Source organism: Clarias gariepinus, chromosome 16, assembly GCF_024256425.1.
Source record: "Clarias gariepinus isolate MV-2021 ecotype Netherlands chromosome 16, CGAR_prim_01v2, whole genome shotgun sequence".
Lineage (NCBI taxonomy): Eukaryota > Metazoa > Chordata > Actinopteri > Siluriformes > Clariidae > Clarias > Clarias gariepinus.
In genome coordinates this window covers 11,117,339-11,132,991 of record NC_071115.1, presented here as the reverse complement: position 1 = coordinate 11,132,991, position 15,653 = coordinate 11,117,339, and the positions used below count along the sequence as shown (strand labels likewise).

The 15,653-nt window shown below is 38.4% G+C and overlaps 1 protein-coding gene across 1 annotated transcript in view; it reads left to right on the top strand.

Moving 5' to 3' along the window:
• The first annotated feature begins 2,777 nt into the window (after positions 1-2,777).
• The window catches only part of rnd2 (Rho family GTPase 2), a 28,351-nt gene continuing 15,475 nt past the window's right edge, over positions 2,778-15,653 (top strand). The window contains exons 1-2 of the mRNA XM_053514684.1: positions 2,778-3,116; positions 5,512-5,599. Of these exons, the coding sequence (XP_053370659.1) occupies positions 3,009-3,116; positions 5,512-5,599 (196 nt within the window). The 5' untranslated portion in view covers positions 2,778-3,008. The remainder of the gene's footprint in view (positions 3,117-5,511; positions 5,600-15,653) is intronic.

The window sequence follows — 15,653 nt, the reverse complement described above, 5'->3', positions numbered from 1 at the left end:
AACTTGGCCATTTCTGCATTTAAAATCTTGTTCTGATCTTAGGAAATATTTTAATATTTAGAGATACTGTATTTCCTAAGATGTAAATCATAATAATCAAAATTAAAATAAACAAAAAAAAACTTTTATATGTAATGAATCTAGTATATAAGAGATTGTATTTTTTGTTTTCCAAGATATTATATTTTTTTGTGAATTTAAACTACGCAGATACTACTTGCTTGCATCTGCAATGGCAATATCAAATCAGCAGGTGGGGATATGAAACTGGAACTGGATCCTAGAGTAAACCAGATGATATGCTGAATCATTTCCTGAAGAACCTCCATTGTATCCGCCAATGTATCGCCTTTCCATTTATTTAAAATATGTTTCAGCTTATTTTTATTGAAACACCCGTAAATCAGTTAGACACAGGCTTATTAGAATTAAAATACTGTATATACTATAATACTAAGATAACTATTAGTAGTGTGGATTAGTAGCACTAAAGGTGATGTTATGAACATAGTTATTGATTACTTGTAACAGAGATAGCAGAGAGGCAGCAAGTGAACAGTCGGTTATTGAAGTGTGTATGATGTGTGGTGTGATGATGTTTTGACCTTCCGTTTTGGAGATGACTCAACCCAGTTGTCTAAACATCACACCTTGGCCATTGTCATAGTTGCACAGATCATTATTCATGCCCATGCTTTCTGTTTCCACACATCAGTTGTGAGAACTGACTATAAACTGACTGCATAACGTACCCCACCATTGGACAGGTACTTACCATTTTAGTCACTTCACTTGTCAGCAGTAAACGGCTCTGTAGATGTCATTTTGTTTTACTTCAGTTAAGGTCTAGTGTTAGGGAAAGGTAACGTGATGGGTAATGTGGTGAAATAAGGTGTGTGATTTCTTAGATCTGTCCTTATCATCAGGAATTATGTAAATAATTAATGATATGATAGCAAATGATATGACTGGAGAATTATTCATCTTGTAAACACCGTCTAATAAAGAGTATGTTCACACTTTTATAACTGTTTTTAATATCCTTTGTATTGTTTTGGTGTAGCATTGTAACATAAAAGAAAGCAAAAATCTATTTACTAATATCGTACTAACATACTGAATACATAATATATCATATTAACATACAAAATAACATATATAAACACAGGGACAATGAAGTCATGGTTGTTTTGCTTCAAGTTTAATACAGAATATTACTCTTATTATTACTTGTGGAAAACATAATGATGTGACGTATGTATGTAATTGTTCTGTAAAGAACATGTCAATAAATGACCTTTACCAGTTGTACACTCTGAACTCATTTGCACAGCTGTTGCTACTCAATTGCTGTTACACTGAACAAAAACGTAGAGCATGGATTGTCTGTTTATTGTATAAAGATGAATTGTGGTAGCTGCATTCTAGAAATCCTATGACATTGTCTTGCAAATCAACAGATGAGACATTTGAGTGATGTCTGAAGTCATTGTGCTGTTTTCATCTTCTGTCTCATTTTCAGGCATATTAGTCAGCAGTGAAGCATTATATTGCACCATGTGTCATCAGTGTGTTCTGTGCTTGGTTGTCTTTTGTCATATCATAAAAAAATGAACAACCATTGTTATCATGCTTATGATGAAGCGTTGTATTGGACAAACACTCCCAAGGATCCAGAGTGGACTAAAGTGGACCTGAAAATCTGGACAATCAGGATCATTGATACTTTTGGAAGGAAACATGAAAGAACTAGAACTACTGTAGATGTAAATGCCAGAAAGTCTGTCCTAGGTACGCTATGTTTAACTTAATTTGGTTTAGTATCTGGGCTGGGCTGATAAAGGCGAGGCCTTCGTGTTTAGAGCCACTCCTAAATAGCCTTTTCTTTAGAATCACCCATTGTTTCCTTACAATAACAAACCATTGCTATTGCATTAATTAGACTGAGCGGTATCAAATCAAATGAATTTGCATGATGACAATGTTTTGATCCTACAAGGGGTATTTTTTACCCCCAAAATAATTCAATAATATACACCGATCAGCCATGACATTATGACCACCTGCCTAATACTGAGTAGGTCCCCCCTTTTTCCTCCATATCAGTGACTCACTGTGTGTTCTGACACCTTTCTATCACAACCGCAATTAACTTTTGGATCAATTTGACCTACAATTGTGCTTCTATTGGATCGGACTACACGGGCCAACCATGACCCTGTCGCCAGTGCACTTTGTTTCCTCCCTTCTATAACTTTGATATGTCCTGACCACTGCAGCCTGGGAACATCCCACAAGACCAGCAGTTTTGAAGTTGTTCTGACAGAGTCCTCCAGCCAAGGAAGGAAAACCAGTGAATTGGCAACAGGGTGGCCAAGGCTCACTGATACACACGGCGAGTGAATGCTGGATCGTGTAGTCTGATTAAACTGTTGCTCAAATTGAGGAAAAGGTTAATGCTGGTTGTGATAGAAAGGCGTCATGGTGGCAAAGTGTGGACCTACCCAATAATAAGCAGGTGGTCATACTGTTATGGCTGATTAGTGTAAAGGCTTTCAAATCCACGCATTACTAGAACACACTGTTATAGTCCGAATCGACCTGCGCCGATCAGGACACGCCCATCCCGATCTCGCGCAAATGTTATGAATGAGAACAAAGCGAGGCACGCCCTGGAATTCGATTGGATGCTGGGGATTCGGGAGGCGTGGTTATGCAGAGCAGGTGACAGGCGTGAGCCACGCGCGCTGCTGAATGCTAAAAGGAGCGTGGCGACACTGTGGGAACCGACAGACGAGGCGCACGGAGTCGTAGCTGTGTGTCTGAAGATTAGTCTGAGCGCCACAAGCGGACTCGGTGTACTTTTTGTTTGTTTGTTTGTTTTGTTTTTTTTCCTGGCTTTGCCTTGGCTCTCACCGCCGCGCAGTCTGGCCGTCAGCAGCGCATGGTGTTCGGTTTTGCGGCTGTGCGCGCGCGGCTCCGACGGGGACGCTCTGACCGGTGCGCGGATGGAGGGACAGGGACAGATCAGTCGGTGTAAGATCGTGGTGGTCGGGGACACTCAGTGCGGTAAAACGGCGCTACTGCACGTGTTCGCTAAAGACAGCTATCCAGAGGTAAGGATCAAATCAAGATCTTTTAGTCAAACACACACACGCGCGCGCGCGCTCGCGCGTAACGATGAGTCTTGTGTCCAAGGCGTTAAATGGCTCCAAGGGTAATCAAAGTTTCTCATGTGAACCCTGTTATGCGTCAACAGGTTCAAGATTTCCAGGTGGAGATTAAAAATCTATTACTGTAATTACTGACATATCTATTGCTTTTTTATATTTTGTTTAGTTCTATTCATCTTGTTCATCAAAGTCTTTTGTAATTCTGTAAAGAAGAACAGCATTATATCACAATGTCAAATTAATTTAATTGTATATAACTACAATAAGCAAAAGTTACAGATAAACAGATGAATATATCAGTGAAATACAGTATAAATCAGTTTTTTTTTTTTTTTTTTTAAATCAAGCAATGATTGAAAATGGTTCTGTGTGTTCACACGGTTAATCCTGTGCCTGGAATTAATGAGGCATATTATGGAATGTCACTAAACCACATATTACTGTCTCTGTTACATAAATACATCAGCTCTGAGTTATTTTCAAATCTGTTCATATGTGATACTCCAAGAGTGAGTCAAGGCTTTGGATTGTCAATCGGTTCCCAGGGGTTAATGTAACCACTGTTTCTCAGCTAATTATCACTGAGTCAGGTACACATCTGACATTAACGGTTGTTTGGTTCAAGATTTCCGTGTGAAAAAAATATCTGGGGCTAAAATTATTTAGCACACATTAGTAGTGACATTTTCAGTTGTAGAATAATGTCTGTTAAACAGGCCAGTTTTATTGCAGTCCTGTGTGATGATACTGATCATACTGTAAGCAGAGTCATTGCAGACAGACTAAATAAATGTCTTGTGTGTGTATCACTATTCGTCCACATGCCTATCAGACAACAAATACTCCCCTCCAAGGAGAGAAATCCGTCGTTTCAGAGGCGGTTTCTTACAGGACCATGCTGTCAGCTTGACACCTGATTGTATCTGTGCAGTTGAGGGTGAAGGACCTTGCTCAAGGACCCAATAGTGGCAGTTTAGCGCTGCTGGGGCTTGAACCAGGCACCTTCTTATCAGAATTCCATTCCACCCCTCCTCTGAAATGTATTTATTTGGGGCTATAAATATTATTCAAATTGCATTTTAACTGTCTCAGTTTATTTACTTGTGTAATGTCCTTTGTCTTTTAATGCATCACAGGGTAGCTTTGCATAATAAAAACTAGTGATAAAAACATGAAATCATTACACAAGAGAATATGAGAACAGTAAAAGAGAGAATAAAATATCTTTAAATGAATAAAAGGTTATAAAAAAACAATATCCAGCAAATTACAAAAGTGAAGAATGAAAGAAATCAGGGTGGTGTGACAACACTCTGAGGCTTATTATTTTCCAACAAAAAGGAACATGCAGAAATATTCTTTCTTGCTGAAATCACTACAGTTTACCCAAATTTTGCTTAAAAGAATTTGTATTAAAGTTGCATTGTATTTTCATAAGTTTAGTAACATTTAATGTTGTGAAACATCTGTATGACAAGTACTTTACGTTCTGTTGTCACTGTGGTTTGAAACAAGCTTGCTGTGTTACCAAGCAACTGGAAACCTCCTCTGTTCTGAGGACTCTTCCATGGTGAAAACCTCACTGACCCTAACAACTCACTGACACTGGAGACTCCTTAACCATGTTAACAATAGTATTGTGGACGAGTCTACTCATCCTGGGTGGTCAGCTGGACCAAAAAAAAGTTGCACCTGTGTCACTAAGAGAACTGAATCCTGTGGCCTGGGAGCGTCATTCATTCATTAAACAAAAAAAACAAAACAGGATAATAAGCCACATGTTGGTGTCTGTTATGTAATGAAATTATAACCACAAAGTTATCTGGTAATAACTGTAACTAATAAGTAAAGTGTTGTTACTCAAGCCAAGTGCAAGCCATTTTTAATTAGACTGATTAATGATTGTGTCTCAATAATAATAATAATAATAATAATATTTAGTTTATTATAGCCATTAAGTAAGTTTTATTCTGCCGTATGTATATGCTTTTTGAAAAATAAAACTGGGCTAAAAATATTTTAACAATAAAAAAAAAATTGACCAGAAACTGAAAAATATTCAGCTTTTTTCATCTGCCAAGGTCCTGGAGAGGGCATTTAATTATGGGACAGTTGCTGTCTGTCCACCGTCCCTGCCAAGTAAAATAATTAAATAAACAAATGAACAAACAGATGAAAATGTCCTATAAATTTAGTTTTTTTCTAATGATTTCTTTTGATTTAATGATTTCTTCAATGATTCTTAATTTTTTGAGACACTCTACTCACTGTATTATAGATGAAATATATTTTTTAAATAACAATGATTATAAAGCTGTGCTGCTTATTTGTTTTGCAGAGCTATGTTCCCACGGTGTTTGAAAACTACACAGCGAGCTTTGAGATCGATAAACACCGGATTGAGCTGAACATGTGGGACACATCAGGTGAGTGCGGTCTCACAAAGAGGAGTTTAGACAGGTCTGTGGCTGTAAAGTGTACAATCTGTGTAATGGCTGAGTGTATTCTGGTTTGATGGATGGATGGATAGATAGATAAAAGACATGTTGGTGAAGACAGGTTCTTTTGCATGTTCTTGATAAAGTTTGTGTCAATGGTGTAATCAAGCTAATCCTATAGCCTGTGATATCCCATCAGCATGTGAGTGTGTTCTTGTGTATGACTAAACTGGCACTGGTAGTGAGAGCATTTTTTTTTTCACTCATGACTTTTGTTGTTTATGCAGAAAGTGTGAATTTGTATGTCATTGATGAATAAAGCTCTAATGTTTACTTTTGAATCAAAACAACCAAATAGACAAATAATCTTCTGAACAATTTGCGCAATCTATAAATCAAATGTTCCGCTTATAATGTTTATATAGTTTAATGATTAAACGTTTTTTCTTTCCATTTGTGGAAAATGGCGGTGTGTGTATGTGTGTGTGTGCAAATAAATGTGCTTACGAGAAAACTGGCTAGTTCTGTAACGTGTTTCTGTTTCCTGAAAGTTAATATGCACATCATGCTGCCTTCTGATTCTTCAGAGTTGACTTTGTAACTTAGATGCATTCTGACAGCATGATGTCATTGGTCAAGTTTTTCCTGTTTCCTTTTATTTTTTTAAGATTCTGGCATGATGGCGCACTGAAAAAAGGAGTCAGATTTGATTTTAGATTTTTGTAGTACTGTGAATACATAAGCAGATTGACGGATAAAGTCATGTTTACATAAACTGATCACTTTTGAAGCAGAGCCTATCCAAGTTGTGAGCCTGAGACGTTGTGAGCTTTATACGTGTGTACATGTACGTACTTGTGTTTATGTCGCAATGCAATGACATCCTCAAACCACTAGTTGGCGGCAGGGTTTCTACGCCACTGTGCTTAGTCTCTTCGCCACTCTCTGGTAAGTTTTTGTTTTTGGTGTATTAGCGAATGGAAGTGAGCGGATCTTGTTGGAGTGGGACCTTATTGATGTCGAACACCAGATAAGTTGAAAATGAAAATTCACGGACTTTGTCAAACTGGTCTCTCCTCGATTTTGTTTGAGGAAGAAGCTGTAAATCTGTACAGAAGATGAAGAATCCCGGAATGGCTTTGCAACCATGTGGATCAATCACAGTTGTTGTGGTGTGATTCCACAGTAGGGATCTCTAACTGTGTGTTGTGGTGATGGAATGTAGTTACATGTCAGGAGAGGCGCACATCAGGCTACACCATACCCTATGATAGAGTATGGCTACACAGCACCTATGGCTCAGACTTGACGCAGAAGCATAAACAAGCTTTTGAACATGCTTTCTGACATGAGACATGAGGACAGGTACATTGTGTGTCCCAGGCCAGAATAAGACACTTGGAAGAAAGATTACTGTCAAGCGCATTTGCAAAACCCATCAAGCACCATGATGAAACCTCTTACCTCTGCTGCAGTGGAGAAGTTCATTTAACTTCAAAAACCACCAACTTACAGCACATCGGGTTTATGAAGGCTTTACAGAGTATAAGTAGCAGAAATATATCAATATCAGTATCTGTTCAAAGCAGATTATTGCAATTTTGGATGCCTTCTGCATTGTTTTTCAATGTAGAAAGAAATAAAAAATCAGCAAAGACCATGAAACTACTGGTAGTACACATGTGGTCACAGATGCCTATGGCTATTGACAATATGATTGACGTGGAAGAGAGAGCATGCCATCCCGCCCACCCAGCCCATTCTGCCAACTTGTGCTCTCCTCCTGATTTCTGTTCAGCAATTACAAACCACGTACCCACTTCCTAATAATAAAAAGTTAACTTTTCAGTGACTTTTCCGAACCTTTTGGCTGAATGCAAGAGCGTGAGAACCTGGGCCTGAACATTACATACAGTATACACAAGTTACACAAGTATATAAAGCCTGATCTTCCATACAGCACCTGTCTGCTGTTAATCTAATGTTACTTAAATATCTCATAATGCAGCTGGGTCGAATTAATTACAGACAGCTTTTCGTGCATATTTTCCAAGAAAACCAAAAATTTGAAGCACTCTTTCATGCTTTTATGCTCGGAAAGTGTTTAACTCTACCAAGTTCAGTAAACAGCCATAATGAGCCGAGTCGTCTTTTATTATCGCTCTTAAATAGACTTTTTCATTATGAAGATTGCTTTAAACGCTTTATAGCTTCATTCAGGCCCTTGAAACCTGTTATTGCCAGCATGTTAGGGTGTTAACGGGAACCGCAGGAGAGTCTGTAAGGTGTACACACGGAACACTTTACAATAGCGCTCTATGTGGACCGTGTGTGTGTTTGTGTGGGTGTGTGTGGACGGGTTTGTCAGAAGCGATCTTGGCACGCAGGTTGTTAAATTGGAAGGCTGCTCACACACTTGTCCTGACATTTAGAAGTTTCTCACCGACTGTGACATATAAAACTCTCGTTTAAGGCCAGCGAAGAATTTCCTCACCCTGTAATAATGTTCTTCTGATTTTTTTTCCCTCTTTATGTTCAGTCTTTTTTTTTTTTTTGCCATGGGAAAACTGGTTCTGTGGTTGTCTCCTGGGAGCAGTCTGTTAGAGGATAAATCTTTCTGCTTTAGGCCTTGGGAACAGACTTGATAGTTTTCAAAACAAGTAGGTAGGCTTAGGTATCGCCCAGATTTCACTTAGTCGAAAACAAACAGTGTGTGACAGTGTGAGGTATCTGGCCCACAATTATGTGATCACTTTGTGAGAAACACTAATTACGGGCTTCCTTAAGTTTTTAAATGTAAATACAGACTTTATTTGTCACATAAACATTACTGCATATTGAAATTCTTTTTTTCTTTCTTTCTTTCTTTTTCTTTATATCCCAGCTTCTTGTTAGAAGTCTGTGGTCAGAGCGCAGGGTCAGCCATTATACGGCACTCCAGGAGCAGACAGGGTTAAGGGCCGTACTCTAAGCTCCAACAGCGGCAACCTGGCGGAGCTGAGACTTGAACTGCCAACCTTATGATCCGCCCCTATAAACGGGATGCCTGGTTACAACCGGGATCCCTAACCTCTGAACCACAGATTGGTGCAATTTTAAGTTTAAAAGGGTTAAAGCAGGGCTGGAAACTGTAGAAATATAAAATACACAACAAAAAAAATAAGGAACTGTGATGTTAGTAAAGCTCTAGTGAACCATTGCGGCCAAATCTGTTCGCCAAAAATACTGCGAGCGGCTTAGACACCATATAAATTGAAGTTCTAATGAACAGGAGGTCAAGAGTAAAATTGTATTTTAACAGGAATTAGAATATTAATCGGTCAAATGTGTTAATTAATATATTTAAACCACATAAAAGTACACAAAGGTGAAATTTAAGGGCTTTTGCTTAAGCTTATCATAAACACAGTATTTAGCATTTGGTATGAGTGCGTGTGTGTGCGTGTGTGTGTGCGTGTGCCGGTCTGACTGTGCTGACCATCTGGAGAATCAGGCCAACAATTAACAGGCGATTATGTCGCATACTAATGAGGTTCCCGTGTGTCAGGTTTTGAGTTGCACGTCATAACTATTTGGGAGCAAACGCTTTCCTGTTAAAACAACTGAGTGATGAGACCAGCTAGTCTCACTTCCTGCCTTTCACACACTCTTGCACTGAAGTTTGTTTTTGTGTTCCTTAATATTTTTTTTGCATTCCTGGACAGAAATTTTAGTTTCCCAAGCACTATCTGACCTTTAATTTTGCGAGTCCTGGTCCCTCACTAATTCCTCGTGCCCTCGCTCTTCATATTTTTGTTTTTCTATGATTGTGTGTCATGATGTGTTATTATAATCTCTCTGTACTGTATCTGTAGTGAATGTCTGATTGTCTTAGACAAAAGAAGTTATCCATGGTAAGAACACAATTTATAACATGTTTATTTAAAAATACACGTATGATTGAAGTCTAAAAGCAGCTGTTGAGTTTCACTTGGTTTTATAAATAAATAATGTCACAGATTTTTCAGTCTATTAAGCTTTATTTCTGTGAAATGCACCTTTTCAAAATGTGACATGATTCACAGGCTGGTTAATAACCCGTGTCAGCCCTTGGTACATGGGTTGCATGGAACCTCTGGCAAAGTATAAAGAACTGGAATGACTTGTTACTGCATTGATGTGACAGCACCTGTGATTTTCTTGTCTCTTTGATGTTTTCCCCGTTCAGCGCAATGGCTGCAGGTGCTTCATATTAATTAATTATACTAGTGTCAAATTAGCCTTTCCTGGCCACCAAAACCACACACCAGTAGTTTAAAACAAATAATGCAGTCCATAGGTCATTTTCACACACTTTATATGCAAAACGTCATATGAATTACCTATTGACTATGCATACATTACATGTAATAAATTGCACCTTTTTTCGTGATTAGATAATTGCACGAGTTCATATTGCGCTTTCTATTTCTATGTGGTTAATTGTGCAACACAAGTATAAATGTTTTATCAGACAGTCATATACCCACCCGGAACCTGTCGCCTTGCAACTCTAGATTCCGGGTTCGATTCCCACCTTGTGTCTGTGTCTTGGCATATTCTCCTTGTTCTCTATGGGTTTCCTCCCAAAGACAAGCAGGATAGGCTAATTGATGTTCCCAAATTGCCTCTAGTGTATAAATGAGCATGTGAGTATGTGCATGTGTGTGCCCTGCATTGGATTGGCACCCTGTCCAGGGTTTACCCAGCCTCATGCCCTAAATCCTTGTATACAGAATAAAGTGGTATAGACAATGACTAAGTGATATATATCAGCGAAAATCAAACTTACAATCGCGGCTCAAAACTTTAGCTACAATGATACTGACCTCAAATCAATATCACGCTTAATTACAGATTTTACCCCGAATATGATTAATGAACGATTATTTTGTTGAGGTTGGCAGTATAGTTCACTGACAAGGTTCTATACTGCTTCATCATGTGTAGAGAGTCATGGGGGCCTGGAGCCTATCCCAGGAGACTTGAGTCATAAGGCCTGGTATACCCTGGACAGGGTGCCAATCCATCGCAGGGAGCTCACACATTTTGGAACAGCAATTAACATAATCTGAATGTCTTGTAATGTTTTGTGCAAACTCCATACACACAGACCCGAGGTGGGAATCAAACCTGGACCCTGGAGGTGTGAGGCCACAGTGCTAACCATTATGCCACCGTGTCTCCTTTTTCATTTTCACTCTACATTCCTATTGAACCAAAAATTAGCTGTAGAAATAAATGCTTTAAATTAGCAAAAAATAGTTTTAAAAGATCAAAACTGATTTAAACTTAAAATTAATAAAATAATATCAAGAAGTTGGTTCAATAAGCTTTTATTCGGCTTGTTGTAATCCTATAATAGGCGGTAAAGAATATTTTGGGCTAGATTATAGATATTAAAACGTTCAAAATTTCCAGACGCAGTATCGATGGTAAAAGAGCCTGTGGCAATATTATTATTATTATTATTATTATTATTATTATTTTTGTTTATTTAGAGATTTTGATTAATTCAGGAACCCTGGGCTGTCAGACCCTGTATAAAGCCTCTATTTATAAGAAAACAGGGTTTCCATTGTTGTTGTTGTTGTCGTTATTGTTGCTCTCCTCCATTCAGAGAATCTAAATTCTTGTCCGTAATAACCGTGGAATCGCAGATGGACCAGATGACTACGTCCGTTGAGTAAGTTGGAAATGACTGGTGTAATCATTCAATATGACTGGCTGTTTAAAAACAGGATGTACCAGGAGCTCGTTCTCATTTTGTATCACGAGTGCACTCGCACCTCATGTTAGACATGCTGTAGCTGTGATAATGATGATGATGTGTGTGAGTGTGTGAGTGCGTGTGTGTGGTGCGTCTATCCAAATTGGCATTTTCAGGCTTAAAACTGAACCTATGACAATTAGTCACGACACCTCATAAGACTAAAAAACATGTACAAACATGCACACACACACACACACACACACACACACACACACACACATATTTTACCCTTTTGTTTGCGTGTCTCTATCTACAGATAAGATCTCAGGGTGTTGTCATTGCAGCTAAGCTACTCAGAGTGACATACTGTATTTATACTAATATTTGAATTTACAGTGTCATCTTGTAGACACACACGCACACACACAGAAAACCAAGTCATTATCAGGACTGAAGCGTAGAAACAAAATATACAGTATTCACATTCATTATAGTCGATTTAATCCAACATATTATCAGAGGTGGGTAAGAACAAGCTACACTTTTGCAGTGACATTAACTTCATTAACCTCTTTCTTAAGTTAAGTCAGTGAATCGTCCTCGCAAGAGCAGGTTTAATGGGGTTGCTTTAAATTCTCCCCTGTGACTATCACTTCGCTCCGTTTAGCTCTGTTCCTCCCTCTACAGCCGCTTCTCCTATTTACTTTGAAAGATGTTTTTCACCGAAGCGCCTTTAATTATTTGGTTCTCACTCGCCTGTCATATCTTCACATTTCAGTTTATTCAGGACAAGGTCGTGCCTTAGTCTACCAGTCAGACATTGCCAGTCAATTGCATTGAGGTTGACAGCAGCTGAAATGGATGCATTTATGAAGGAATTCACTGACTCAACAGAGGCGAGCTGTCCCTGACTGCGTACTCCAGAAGCATTTTCTCCTCTAGCCTGTACAAAGTACGAGAGGCGTTCGAGTCACATTTGATTGTGCAGAATAACAAAGCACACAGCTACTGTATGAGAGTAAAAACTACCTTTATTTCTCTGCATAATCCCCTGCTACACTAATGCACTTATCCCAGAGTTTTATTAGTGTATGGATACCATCAGGGAAGAACGTTTTCTCAGTACACCAGAGCCATGATCTGACTGACTCACAAAACGTAGATAAATAAAGGACTTCCTTGTAAACAGAGCTAATCTTGAAACTTTTTCATACCACCTTATAGAAGCACATTCTTTCACTGGCAAGAAATTTAGCCTATATTTAAAGTTTATCACCTTTGCATATAGATAATAGATTTTCTAAAACCCCAGAGTGGTTCATATAAATTAAAAAAATACAAATTGAGGACTGTTTTATTACATCGAATATTCAAAATGGTATTGCACGATAATAAGATATATATATATATATATATATATATATATATATATATATATATATATATATATATATATAAAATGTGACCCTTTTGGTGGTACAAACTTTACATTAAGTACCAATAATTGACCTCATTTTTTAAGCTGGATACAAAAGTTTTTATTTATTTTTTTTCCATAAATGTTTATTACGTTCTGGAAAAGTTTGTTTGTCATTTTTGTTCCTAAGTCTAAAAAAAAAAAAAAAAAAAAAAAAGACGAACTAATGTAAAACTTGATGTCATTAGCTTGAATCTATTTTGCATGGATTGCTGCACCTATGGAAAATACTGCCAAGCTTAGCATTTAATGGACGACTGTATTCAGAGTTATAAAAGTGCTTTATAATCATTAGGGAAAACATTGTTATGCTAATTCACTAGATTGCATTTTTTTTGTGTGTGGGTGAAAATCTATCATTTTATATTTTTGTGATTTAAAAAAAAAAAGTAAAATATAAAAAAAAAGCCCTCTAACACAAACATACGTATAAAATAAGACAAATAAAACTAATACTACACAAAGCAATGCTGCTGGTTAAACGGAGAGCAGGCCAGGTCTGTGAATGCATCACCATAGACAGTAAACAATTGCCCTAACTGATGGAAGAGTTATTGTGAACTTATTAAATTGTATTATTACATTCATGAAAAAAAAAATTGGCATAGAAGTGGTTCGAAATAACTTCCGTTTCTGCCTTCCAGTGTTTAAACTCATTAATCATTTTGTGCTCCCAGATGTCTGGCAAGGTTCATGGAGTTTTGTGGGAGACCCCGCTTTCAAATGAGCCATGCCAGGAATGCACTTTGCACATTATGGTTAATCAACATGTGCAACTGTGAAAGTTTTAATTTGGTTTTGCTCACACAGACGTTTACACACAACTATAAAAGATTACGTCTGTCAGTGTGTCCATGGGTATACAGTAGGTAGCAATACATATTCTTATTCAGTATGTAGTGTGGGGGGAAAAGGTGACTTGAGAAAACTTTTGACTATAGCTTTTGTCAGACAAAATAAGTGTGAACCTGCTGTTTTATGTCAAATCTATGCCGATCAACCGTAACATTAACGCCACCGACAGCTGAAGTAATAACGTTGATTATATCTTTACAGTGGCACCTGTCATGAGCTGGGATATATTAGGTGGCAATTGCACAGTCAGTTCTCGAAGTTGATGGGTTAGAAGCAGGACAAATGGTCAAGAATAAGGATACGAGCGACTTTGACAACAGGAATTGTGATGGCTAGATGACTGGGTCAGAGCAACTCCAAAATGAGAGTTCATGTGGGGTTTTTTTTATGTGCAGTGGTTAGTACCTACCAACAGTGATCTAATAGAAGCACAACTGGTGAACAAACAACCAAGGCTTCTTGATGTGCATGGGAAGTGAAGGCCAGGCTGCCTGGTCCGGTCCAACAGGAGAGCTACTGTAGCACAAATTGCTGAAAAAAGTCATTGCTGAGTCCTACAGAAAGGTGTCAGAACACACAGTGCATCAGAACTTGCTGTGCATGGGGCTGTGTAGCTGTGGTACCCCTGCTGACCGCTTTACACTGCCGGAAGCTCCTACACCAGGCACTTGACCACAACAGCATCGAAACTGAACCATGAGGCAATTGGAGAAGCAGTCCTGGTCCAATGAATCATGTTTTCCTTTACATCACGTGGATGTCCAGATGTCTGGAGAAAAGATAGCACCAGGATGCACTGTGGGTAGAAGGCAAGCGCCAGCGTCATGCAGACAGTGTGTTGTTTTTGGCTGATGGTCTGCTGGTTGATCTTGAGTCCTGGCATTCTTGTGGATGGTACATTGATCATGGCAAAGACTTCTCACTCTGATTGAGCATCAGCGGGACATGTGGGAAAACCAAGTCAGGACTTTAAGGCTCTGTTGCTAATTTCGTGATGCCAGATACCACAGCAGATCTTTTCAAATCTGTGCCTCACAGAACCAGAGCTGTTTCGGCAGTATGAACACACGCATGTGGTTTTAATGTTATGGCTGATAGGTGAATATTAATACAGGTAGTCCCTAACTTATGAACGAGTTCTGTTCCGGGAGCATGTTCGTAAGTCTGATTTGTTCTTAAGTCAGACAAAGTGAGTCTTATATGCCTTTGACACGAATATACAATGTTAAGCATACCAATCCACTTGACTTAATCTGTCCCCTTTCCCCACACAAAAAAAAATGTAATCTCGCCTTAGGAAATGAATCTTACTATGTAATGAATATTATTCCGGACGCCATTTTGTCTTCGAATTGTTTTCCACTTTATTGGTACTGTGACCCCTATAATCATGAACTCTAATATAATTTTCTATGATCATGCTTCCAGACTGATTTATTGATACTAGTAAGGCCAATTCATTTCTCCCATATACCAGATTTTAGACATTTTATACATTCACGTACACACTGTAAGTATTGTATATAATCGTCTATTTTTTGCACAATACACGGCAGCCACGTCCGTTCACATCTGTGGAAATTCGTAACTGGAATGTTCTTCTATATTACCACTAGTATCACTACTTGTTCAATAAAGCAGATTAGATATCATGATAACAGATACCAGAGCAATTGAAGTTCTCTTTGATTCTTTATGTTTTTATACACCAATATGCGATAAGATTTTTGGCCACTCTTATGTTCCTTCACGTCGAGGCAGTGACGCACAAGTTTGGCTGTGTGCATGAAAACAAACTCTCCAGGCAATTATAAAAACAGAGATAGAGAAGATGCAGCAGAGTGAGTCACACAAACACGAACACGTAGACTGGGAAAAAGGAGCAGCTGGGGTCATCCATGGATAACGTGTATGTGCGGAGGGGGTGTTGGTGTCGTCGCCGAGAGATCAGAAAGATGTATAGTACATCTGTGTCCCTT